This window comes from Anomaloglossus baeobatrachus, chromosome 4 (genome assembly GCF_048569485.1).
Source record: "Anomaloglossus baeobatrachus isolate aAnoBae1 chromosome 4, aAnoBae1.hap1, whole genome shotgun sequence".
Lineage (NCBI taxonomy): Eukaryota > Metazoa > Chordata > Amphibia > Anura > Aromobatidae > Anomaloglossus > Anomaloglossus baeobatrachus.
In genome coordinates, this window is record NC_134356.1 from 19377753 (window position 1) to 19389827 (window position 12075).

General features: G+C 44.6%; 1 protein-coding gene across 1 annotated transcript in view; it reads right to left on the minus strand.

Annotated features, from left to right (window-relative positions):
* LOC142302681 (aldo-keto reductase family 1 member C1-like) overlaps positions 1-4104 on the minus strand; it is a 9821-nt gene extending 5717 nt beyond the window's left edge. The window contains exons 1-6 of the mRNA XM_075343783.1: positions 3984-4104; positions 3665-3832; positions 3437-3553; positions 3139-3216; positions 1879-2001; positions 1623-1732 (exon numbers count right to left, since the gene is read on the minus strand). Of these exons, the coding sequence (XP_075199898.1) occupies positions 1623-1732; positions 1879-2001; positions 3139-3216; positions 3437-3553; positions 3665-3832; positions 3984-4070 (683 nt within the window). The 5' untranslated portion in view covers positions 4071-4104. The remainder of the gene's footprint in view (positions 1-1622; positions 1733-1878; positions 2002-3138; positions 3217-3436; positions 3554-3664; positions 3833-3983) is intronic.
* Between the last annotated feature and the right edge of the window lie 7971 nt (positions 4105-12075).

A 12075-nucleotide genomic window follows, 5' to 3' on the forward strand; every position in this document is an offset into this window, starting at 1 on the left:
TTATATTCTTGTACATAGGGGCAGTATTATAGTAGTTATATTCTTGTACATAGGGGGCAGTATTATAGTAGTTATATTCTTGTACATAGGGGACAGTATTATAGTGGTTATATTCTTCTACATAGGGGCAGTATTATAGTAGTTATATTCTTGTACATAGGGGCAGTATTATAGTAGTTATATTCTTGTACATAGGGGCAGTATTATAGTAGTTATATTCTTGTACATAGGGGCAGTATTATAGCAGTTATATTCTTGTACATAGGGGCAATATTATAGTAGTTATATTCTTCTACATAGGGGCAGTATTATAGTATTTATATTCTTGTACATAGGGGCAGTATTATAGTAGTTATATTCTTGTACATAGGGGGCAGTATTATAGTAGTTATATTCTTGTACATAGGGGGCAGTATTATAGTAGTTATATTCTTGTACATAGGGGCAGTATTATAGTAGTTATATTCTTGTACATAGGAGCAGTATTATAGTAGTTATATTCTTGTACATAGGGGCAGTATTATAGTAGTTATATTCTTGTACATAGGGGGCAGTATTATAGTAGTTATATTCTGGTACATAGGGGCAGTATTATAGTAGTTATATTCTGGTATATAGGGGGGCAGTATTATAGTAGTTATATTCTGGTACATAGGGGCAGTATTATTGTAGTTATATATATTCTTGTATATGGGGCAGTATTATAGTAGTTCTATTCTTGTACATAGGGGCAGTATTATAGTAGTTATATTCTTGTACATAGGGGCAGTATTATTGCAGTTATATTCTTGTACATAGGAGCAGTATTATTGCAGTTATATTCTTGTACATAGGAGCAGTATTATAGTAGTTATATTCTTGTACATAGGGGCAGTATTATAGTAGTTATATTCTTGTACATAGGGGCAGTATTATAGTAGTTATATTCTTGTACATAGGGGCAGTATTATAGTAGTTATATTCTTGTACATAGGAGCAGTATTATAGTAGTTATATTCTTGTACATAGGAGCAGTATTATAGTAGTTATATTCTTGTACATAGGGGCAGTATTATAGTAGTTATATTCTTGTACATAGGGGCAGTATTATAGTAGTTATATTCTTGTACATAGGGGCAGTATTATAGTAGTTATATTCTTGTACATAGGGGCAGTATTATAGTAGTTATATTCTTGTACATAGGGGCAGTATTATAGTAGTTATATTCTTGTACATAGGGGCAGTATTATAGTAGTTATATTCTTGTACATAGGAGCAGTATTATAGTAGTTATATTCTGGTACATAGAGGCAGTATTATAGTAGTTATATTCTTGTACATAGGGGCAGTATTATAGTAGTTATATTCTGGTATATAGGAGCAGTATTATAGTAGTTATATTCTTGTGCGTAGGGGGCAGTATTAGTTATTAAAGTTTTCCTTTCTCCTATTATAAGCCCCTACATACAGTCATACGGGATATTTGTCTTAGGGAAGGATTCTATATTGCAGTTACATTTGTAGTTATAAGATATTCCTACACCTCTGTCAAGTTTTATCTTATTCTAGTTGTATTGTGTCCTCCTCTATTTCAATCTATCTCAAATAGAGAAAAAAAAACAAAAAAAGCATTTTTTCTTACAAGGCGATAGCTCTGCTGGACCCCAGCACGCTGTATCCCACCAACACGATGTCCTGAGATTTGCAGAACTCCAGTAGTTTGTTCTGATTGTTGAATATGTGACATTCCACCTGTATATAGAGATGAATACATCTGATAACCAACCATATGGTCGTCATTTCGGCACACCAAGAATTGGAGCAGAGGAGCACGGGGCAAGGTCTTTTAGTTTTTGGGGTGGAAGCATTCATTTTAAAGAGAAATCCATAATAATTACCTGGTTGCACACTGGTTTGTACTTGAGTCCTGGCATGTTCAGAAGCAGCTGTAGTTGCCTTTGGTTAAAATTGGAGACGCCGATGGATCTGGTGAGCCCGGCATCTTTACACGCTTCCATAGCCTAGAAATAACCAAGGCAAACAGTGATACAATATAAAGAGGGGGCTGTTTTGTAAAGACCATAGGAAGCTGTGCTGGCCATAAACTCCCCCTGGAGTGGCCACTAAAGTTGAAGTGTGTGGTATTACATGCCATTGCCAACCAATTGAATGACGGGATGACCATGTGGTTGGTCCACCTTCTGAACAATGTACTAAACATGACAACCAATCGAGTGAATGGATGACTATGTGTTTGGCCCCCTTCTGGACAATATACTAAACATGCCAACCAATCAAATAAATGGATGACCATGTGGTTGGTCCCCCTTCTGGACAATGTGCTAAACATGCCAACTAATCAAATAAATGGATGACCATGTGGTTGGTCCCCCTTCTGGACAATGTACTAAACATGCCAACCAATCGAATGAATGGATGACCATGTGGTCGGTCCCCCTTCTGGATGTACTAAACATGCCAATCAACCATATGAATGGATGACCATGTGGTTGGTCCCCCTTCTGGACAATGCACTAAACATGCCATCCAATCGAGTGAATGGATGACTATGTCATTGGTCCACCTTCTGAACAATGTACTAAACATGCAAATCAATTGAGTGAATGGATGACCATGTGGTTGGTCCCCATTCTGGATGTATTACACATGCCAACCAATCATATGAATGGATGACTATGTGGTTGGTCCCCCTTCTGGACAATGTACTAAACATGCCAACCAATCGAATGAATGGATGACCATGTGGTTGGTCCCACTTCTGGAAAATGTACTAAACATGCTAACCAATCGAATAAATGGATGACCATGTGGTTGGACCCCCTTCTGTACAATGTACTAAACATGCCAACCAACCGAATGAATGGATGACCATGTGGTTGGTCCCCCTACTGGACAATGTACTAAACATGCCAACCAATTGAGTGAATGGATGACCATGTGGTTGGTCCCTGTTCTAGACAATATACTAATATGCCAATCAAAACTGGTGCATATTTTTATTATTTTTTTTTCTTACAGTTTGCGGTCATGTCACATATGTTAGAGAAAAACGTGCAAAAATTGTGAAAAATATAAATGTTTATTGAGAAATACCAATGGAGAGGGTACATTATCCTGAACCCTGCCCCTGAATTTACCTTCCATGTGTCCCGGAAATCTGTGTTATGAAAAATCAGCTTCCCATTTTCATCGATTGGATAGAGCTCATCTCCGGGCTGGAGGAGAAAGAGGAAAAACATGAGATGTAAACATTTTTTTTTTCATTTACAGTGAAAACCACAAAGTATTACCAAAGTTCAATCACGCTTTCTTCTCTAGACACGACCAGACGTTGTGGTGTCCTCTGTCTCCGCTGAGGCTTCCTGAACAGATTCTTACTTAACACTACAAAAAAAAAACCTATTACACATTCGAAAAATCCATAATTGTCCAAACCTTAAATGCTACGGGTGTGTGGATGAGGAAGAGATCCAGGTAATCCAGCTGTAGATCCTTCAGGGATTTTTCCAAGGACATTCGGACCCTCTCGGGAGCGTGGTTATTATTCCAAAGCTGTGGAAAAATACGTTGAAAATGAACATGGCAGCGCCCCCTATTGACCACGTGAATGAGAAAAGTTGACAAAAGTTTTGGTCAAAGTGTGCAAAATAAAAAGGTTAACACCTTCCCAGTGTAAAAAATGTCTTCTCTCTTCACCGTCCCATCATCAATCTTTGCTTTGATGGCTTGGCCAACCTGGACTTCACATTCATACATATCGGCGGAGTCGATGTGGCGGTATCCCACCTCAATGGCCACCTTGGTGCTCTCCATGAGCTGTTCTTTGGAGTACTGTAAGACGTAATCGTGATATTTTTTATAGGCATCGCTCTTCTCTTATCTCTTGACTTTTCACATAATTTTTAGTCTGCGGGTAAGTGCCAGCTATTCCACACCATCTATATTTACTACCACGTGTGCTGAGCTTGTACCCTCTTCTTACCGGTTTTGGGGCATAGGTGCCAAATCCAATCACCGGCATTTTATACCCGTCGTTCAGAACGACATAGGTGTCCAGCCTGAGAGCCATGGTGCGACGAGTCCGGTGTCTGCTGCTGCACGGCTGCTCTTCTATAACTTGTGAGCTGTTTTTAATCAGTTTTCCCCCCGCCCTTGATCATGTAACCCTCCCTGCCTGGCATGGACTTTGTGTCCTTCCAACCAATCCCTCTCCATAGATTTTGTGAGGTGCCGTCAGGGGAAAAGCTGTTTGCACAGAAGGAATCACACGCTGCTCAGGCTCTCTGGTCTTGGAAACAGAACAAATATGCTTTTCTGACAAACATGCGTGAGGCGATGCCAAAAATTTATAGCACTGTTTATGAGTAGTGGTGATGTAGCACCCACGGGGCAGGGGTTAAATGCACTCGTCGCTGGGCCGGTGACGGTCGGGTCAGGGGATGTCATGGGTGGCCCTGTCTGGCTTCGTGGCCCCGAGGTGTACAATAAAAGAGATGCAGGGATGATGGGAGGAAGATGGTGGGGGAGATGATGAGGATGATTGTCTTGTTACTCCACCTGCGGTACGCGGCCAGTGGATTAGCAACCGCTGCTGTCGGATGGTTGTAGCAGCATGGATGGTTCTGCTCCCCACAGGTGGAGCGGGCCCTGGGGAGGATGATGATAGAGTAGCGGCCATTGGCGCCGAAGCGCGGGACAACGGCGCCGGCAATAAAAGGCTGAGTCAGTTGCTGCTGTCCCAGGTCTTTTACTCACTGTCCTTGTATTGCCCAAGAGGTACTGGTCACCGCCGTGCTGGGCCCCAGCCAATCCCTGATAAGTTAGAGGTAGCCATCGGTATTTGGAAAGTGTCCTGTCCGAGGAGTGTCCCTTCAGGAGAAAGGAACTACAGCTTGGAGCTTCCCACTCCGAGCCGCAGGCCCCGTGCCGTGAGGGAATAAAGAAGAAAGTGGTGTCGTGTCGTCAGAGCTGTAGTCCCGACTTGACTGTTGAGAGTGTCAAGGTTGCTCCTACTTCTACCCCAAGTGGTGCCCGCCCCTCAGGTGGTTGTCCTAGTGACAGGGAAAGTCCCATGTCTTATGATGGCCACCCCCCAGCCTACCCTAGTCCAGTCCCCAGTGAGAAGCTGTTTTTGTGAAGTGAAATGTGGAACACCGGTGATTAACCCCCTCCTTACCCGAGATGAATACTGCACCTTAAGTGAGGTGCAGCACCCTGTGGCGACTGAAGCCTCAGGGGCGCCACAGTGAGATCCAAGTATAAAAAGATAAAGATGATGTGATTAGGGTGTGAAACCCCATTATAAAGCAGGCGCAGCTTTACAATGAGGAGTGGGTAGAGCTGGTCCTCTATCTACTTTCCCAGATATCAAGTCTCCGTAGTCATGGTATATTTTCTACTGCCATATCAAAGGTAAAGGGGTAATTCAGCCGTTACAGGTCCTATCCCATCAGCGTGGATCCCACCAGTGTTGGTCTAGGGTATCTGGGATATTATATAATTATAACAAGACAAAATAAATGAAGACAGACAGTCCCCAGTCCCTACTTTACCACTTTACTATTTGGGTCTGATTGTATCGGAAGAGGGGTGTCCATGGTTTTCACTGGTGATGCGTGTGTTCGCCACAGCTCGTTACTCCATCGAGCATCACAGTTTAAAAATGCTTGAGTTAGAAAGATTATTAGGGGTGAGGATGTTAGAGAAAAAGTCTGAGAGTGTAAGGAACCAATACACAGTAAGGGCACATTTAGATGTCCGTAGAAATCAGACCAAGATCGGACCACAATGCACAGACCGGCTGGTCTACCAAACCAAGAGTGAGAGCTTCATTCATTTCTATTTCGAGTCGGGAGACCCCCTGGCCAGTCCGGCCTCATGCACACAAGCGTTTATATCGGACGTGTGCTATCTGTGGTTTTGATGGACAGCACTCATACCCATGATATTCTATGGGGCTGTGCAGACGTCTGATTTCTCCCTCAGACTACTAACATGTCCAATTCTTTCCTTGGACCACTAACAGATCCCATTTTTACATTGGATCACTAATATATCCCAATTTTTTCCTCGGACTCTGATTGTGTCCTCACACCACTAAGGCTACTGTCACACATCCGGTTTTTGCCGTCAGGCACAATCCTGCGCTTTGTGGGAAAAACGCATCCGGTGTTTGTTTCCCCTAGATGCGTTTTTTTCCTCCTAGACTTCTATTAGCACCGGATTGTGCCGCATCTTTCCTCAGACCACTAACACATCCGGTTTTTAGGGTCAGGCACAATCCGGTGTTAAAACTGATGCAACGGATCAGGCAAAAAAACGGATCAGTTTTTTCCATCAGTTCCTTCAGTTTTTGAACGCATCCGTTGTGCTACTGAGCATGCTCAGTAGCAAAAAACGGAATCCAGCGCTGTAATGCGTTGTATGCCGCATTACGACGGATCCGGCGCCCATAGGCTTTCATTGTACATGATGCCGGACGGTGCCAGATTCTGCGCGGTCCGTTTTTTTGCCGCAGTCAAAAAATGTTTCTGGCTGCGTCCTTTCCGGCAGCCGGACACAGAAATTTTGCACGTTGTATGCAATGCAAGGGCATCAGGCACAATCCGGCTCTAATACAATTCAATGAGGAAAAAAACGCATCCTGCGCCGGATCCGTTTTAACCGGTATTAGTCTGCTTTCACACATCAGTTCTTTGGCATCAGATACGATCCGGCGAGAAAACGGATCACTTGCATCAGTTTTTTCCATCAGGTCCTTCAGTTTTTTGACGGATCCGTTGTGATACTGAGCATGCTCAGTTGAAAAAATGGATCCGGCGTCCGTATCCAGTTTTTGCTGCATTACGCCAGAGCCGGCGTCCATAGGCTTCTAGTATAAAACACGTCGTACGGTGCTGAATCCGGCGTGATACTAATTTTTGCCAGAGACAAAAAACGTTCCCCTCAGCGTTCCATCTGCCGCCGGACAAGCAAATTTTGCCGGATCCGTCAAAAGCCGGATGGAACGCAAGGCCATATGTGTGTGGAGTGTACTTTTGCAGTTTGTGTAGTAGATGGATGTCACTGCACTCTTGTCTTTACTGCCTCCCTGGTAAAAAGCCAAACTACAGGAACAGGTCAACATGGCTTTATTTACAGTCATCCAATGTGGAGGCATCTTGGAACGCTGTAGAACAAGAATAATGCCTGAGCCGGCGTCCTATGGTCTTTGAGGCCTACTTTTCACACACAGACACCAGTACACTCCTGGTTCCTGAAAGGCCATCCCTACAAGTACCGCCCACCTCACATGGTTCTGGACGGTGCAGCTCTGGTTACCTCTCCTACCAGACTACCACATTACTTCTCTGGTTTCCCCATTAAGCCTAACACCGCCTATGTTCCTGCTGCCAACCTCAGGCTCCATGGAGTAGACACATTGCTGGGACTAACATCACTCCCTCCCATACGGTTGGGTAGGTCTCACTTGGCTTTAGGTTTAGTAGCTATTTCAGGTAGCCCACACTTGCACATTCTTTCTATTTGCTTTACTCACATGGACTTTGGCCATTATCGCTACTTCACACAGCATGCATTTGCCCTCCTTGCCAGCTCTTATCAAAGGGGCACAATCAGAGAAATCTTTTCCTCTTCGCCAATTTAGGTGGCCAGTTTTCTATGCCTGGGACAATCACAGAGGCAATTTTCTGTCTTTAACTTGGTGTAAAACACAATTTGAGATGTTTTCGTCACTCACTTGCTGGCCACCACTCAGCAACATGGTTCCTGCTCCACACACATGTCCTCTGCAACCGACACTGTCAGCAGTTACCTCTGTCAGTCACTCATTGTCGGCCCAAACCTCTCTTGGTCTCCACAACAGGAGACAGTCTAATTTATAAGCTGTTGCCACATTATTGTTCCCACAAGCACACAACGCACAGACACACAACACATTACCAAAAAAGGACCGACAAAAACATAGAGACAAGTGCGCTGAACAAAAAAGCAGGTGAGGGCTGTAAACACAATTATCACAGGTCATAATTTTCCTCCGTGGCCTAAAAAGTGAAAGAACAATGCCAAAACCATAAGGGAATATAGTATACACACATACGTTAGGTCCAGAAATATTTGGACAGTGACACAAGTTTTGTTATTTTAGCTGTTTACAAAAACATGTTCAGAAATACAATTCTATATATAATATGGGCTGAAAGTGCACACTCCCAGCTGCAATATGAGAGTCTTCACATCCAAATCGGAGAAAGGGTTTAGGAATCATAGCTCTGTAATGCATAGCCTCCTCTTTTTCAAGGGACCAAAAGTAATTGGACAAGGGACTCTAAGGGCTGCAATTAACTCTGAAGGCGTCTCCCTCGTTAACCTGTAATCAATGAAGTAGTTAAAAGGTCTGGGGTTGATTACAGGTGTGTGGTTTTGCATTTGGAAGCTGTTGCTCTGACCAGACAACATGCAGTCTAAGGAACTCTCAATTGAGGTGAAGCAGAACATCCTGAGGCTGAAAAAAAAGAAAAAATCCATCAGAGAGATAGCAGACATGCTTGGAGTAGCAAAATCAACAGTCGGGTACATTCTGAGAAAAAAGGAATTGACTGGTGAGCTTGGGAACTCAAAAAGGCCTGGGCGTCCACGGATGACAACAGTGGTGGATAATCGCCGCATACTTTCTTTGGTGAAGAAGAACCCGTTCACAACATCAACTGAAGTCCAGAACACTCTCAGTGAAGTAGGTGTATCTGTCTAAGTCAACAGTAAAGAGAAGACTCCATGAAAGTAAATACAAAGGGTTCACATCTAGATGCAAACCATTCATCAATTCCAAAAATAGACAGGCCAGAGTTACATTTGCTGAAAAACACCTCATGAAGCCAGCTCAGTTCTGGAAAAGTATTCTATGGACAGATGAGACCAAGATCAACCTGTACCAGAATGATGGGAAGAAAAAAGTTTGGAGAAGAAAGGGAACGGCACATGATCCAAGGCACACCACATCCTCTGTAAAACATGGTGGAGGCAACGTGATGGCATGGGCATGCATGGCTTTCAATGGCACTGGGTCACTTGTGTTTATTGATGACATAACAGCAGACAAGAGTAGCCAGATGAATTCTGAAGTGTACCGGGATATACTTTCAGCCCAGATTCAGCCAAATGCCGCAAAGTTGATCGGACGGCGCTTCATAGTACAGATGGACAATGACCCCAAGCATACAGCCAAAGCTACCCAGGAGTTCATGAGTGCAAAAAAGTGGAACATTCTGCAATGGCCAAGTCAATCACCAGATCTTAACCCAATTGAGCATGCATTTCACTTGCTCAAATCCAGACTTAAGACGGAAACACCCACAAACAAGCAAGACCTGAAGGCTGCGGCTGTAAAGGCCTGGCAAAGCATTAAGAAGGAGGAAACCCAGCGTTTGGTGATGTCCATGGGTTCCAGACTTAAGGCAGTGATTGCCTCCAAAGGATTCGCAACAAAATATTGAAAATAAAAAGGTTTTTTTTGGGTTTGGTTTATTTGTCCAATTACTTTTGACCTCCTAAAATGTGGAGTGTTTGTAAAGAAATGTGTACAATTCCTACAATTTCTATCAGATATTTTTGTTCAAACCTTCAAATTAAACGTTACAATCTGCACTTGAATTCTGTTGTAGAGGTTTCATTTCAAATCCAATGTGGTGGCATGCAGAGCCCAACTCGCCAAAATTGTGTCACTGTCCAAAAATTTCTGGACCTAACTGTAAATTAATGAAAGGTCATTGTAGCGTATGAAGAAACCCCCCAAAGTCGCATCCACCCCTGTGATCTCCACTTTTGGCTAAGTGAGAAGTCTGATGGAAAACCCCAGAATTAGTTAGAAATTCTCTGCACCAGGAACTGGTTAAAGTCTCTTCTTCTAAATAGTTCCTTCTGGTCTCATCACATCTTTCTTGAACAGTCACATTCTCGTAGGGTCGGAAACAAAAGTTTCTGAGCAACTTTGTAGAAGACGACTGTCGCTCCACAGATGGATCAGTGATGGTGACTTCTGGTATGGTGTCTGCATGGAGCAAGCTCAGGGATTGGACCTGCCCCACGAGATGTGGGCATCAGATGATTTTTTTTTCTAAGTCTTTCAAAGTGATTTTGTTATTGTGCAAAAATAGCTAAACATTAACATACTAAATAAATCTGGTATTGCTGTAATAGTACAGACCCAGGGAAGTCACCTACACCACAGTAATTGCATCTGTAGCCACCAGCTCAGTATTTATCTCACTTCCTACCATCTTGGATTGCAAGCAAATCTTCCTAAATAGTGAATATCTTTCATACTTCTAAAAAGGTTTCTAGATGCCGACACTAGAGGGTGCTTCTCCATACATGACTCTGCTGATCCAGCTCTGCTTCTTCTGGCATATGTTGCCACAAATCTGCTTCCTCTGGTCCCCACTACCACAACTCTGCTATTCCAGTCCACAAATCTGCGGTTCCAGCTTGGCTTCTTCTGAGCTCCACTGTCACGACTCTACTGTTCCGGCTCTGTTTGTTCGGATCTACAGATGACCTGACTCTGGTGGTCCAGGTCTGCTTCTTCTGGTCTCTCCTGCCACAATTCTGCTGTTCCAGCTCTGCTTCTTCTGATCTCCACTGTTCCAGCTCTACTTCTTCTGTACTCCACTGCCACAACTCTCCTGTTCCAGCTCTATTTCTTGTGGGGTCCACTGACATAACTCTGCTGTTTCAGCTCTGCTTCTTCTGGTCCCCACTATCACGACTCTGCTGTTCCAGCTTGGCTTCTTCTGGGCTCCACTGCCACAACTCTGCTGTTCCGGCTCTGTTTGTTCGGATCTACAGATGACCTGCCTCTGGTGGTCCAAGACTGGTTCTTCTGGTCTCCACTGCCACAATTCTGCTGTTCCAGCTCTGCTTCTTCTGCTCTCCACTGCCACAACTCTCCTGTTCCAGCTCTATTTCTTGTGGGGTCCACTGACATAACTCTGCTGTTCCAGCTCTGCTTCTTCTGCTCACCACTGCTGTGACGCCCTGGCCTATTAGGTCGTCACAGAGTATTGTACAACCTGCCCCTCAGCAAGGTATCCAAGTCCTCCTTGGTTACGGATCCTGGTTCTTTGGTGTTGCTAAGATCAAAGCCAGTCAAAACCCTAGGAACACTTTACACCATACCCACCAGGCACACCATTGGGGGGCCTGAAGGGAATAGGGCCATCAAATTGGGGGGGTTGGTTGGGGTAAGTGAAAAAGTGAGAGGAGAAGTGAAAAAGAGTGGAAGGAGTAGGAGGTAAAGTGGTGACTGAGAGGGAGAGGTCAGCGGTGAGGAGCAGGGCTCCTGAAGTTTACTAGGTGGCAGCCGTTGGTCTGGGCCTGGTAGGAGTTGGAACCCCAATCGCAGGGGATCATGTCAAGGGGCACGGATTGCCGAGGAGGGCAGCCGGCAGCCTTGAGCCATCTCCGGGCAGGGGCCAGGGAACTACGGGGTACACGGACCCTAGGCTGGGAAGTACCTTCAAGCATCCTGGTAATTTACCTGATGGGGGTGAAGTCTTCAGGATTCAAGACTTTATTATTATCCCTCACCCGCTCCAAAATCGGGGTACTAGCGCACCAATGGGATAGGACTTTCCGTACAAACACAGTCCATCAAATCAAAGCAAGCTCACACCGTTAGCCATAAGTGAGTGGGACCCAATTAGTTCCACACTATTGGGTCCAAACAGTGAACAAGGTGCCACGGAAAAGGTCACAGGCTAACAAGCAACACCAATGGCACGGATCCAAGCGTGCTCCCTCCTTGCTGCAGCGGTGCTCAGAATTCTGGTTTACAAGCTGTCGGTGTCAGTATTCTTGGACTGAGTGAGTACGCAGAGACCCTTTCCTTTCCCAACGGCACCCCTTCACTGCCATCACCGGGCCCCAGAGTACAACCCCCTACCCATGGAGTGGTTAGACACCTTGCTGCCACACCACTGCCACCGGGCTCCCCAACAGCAGCGGTGGTACTCCACCTTACCACACACCGTGGGTGGCGTCACGAACTTCCAAATCCCCTGTACATAATCCCCGTTTTA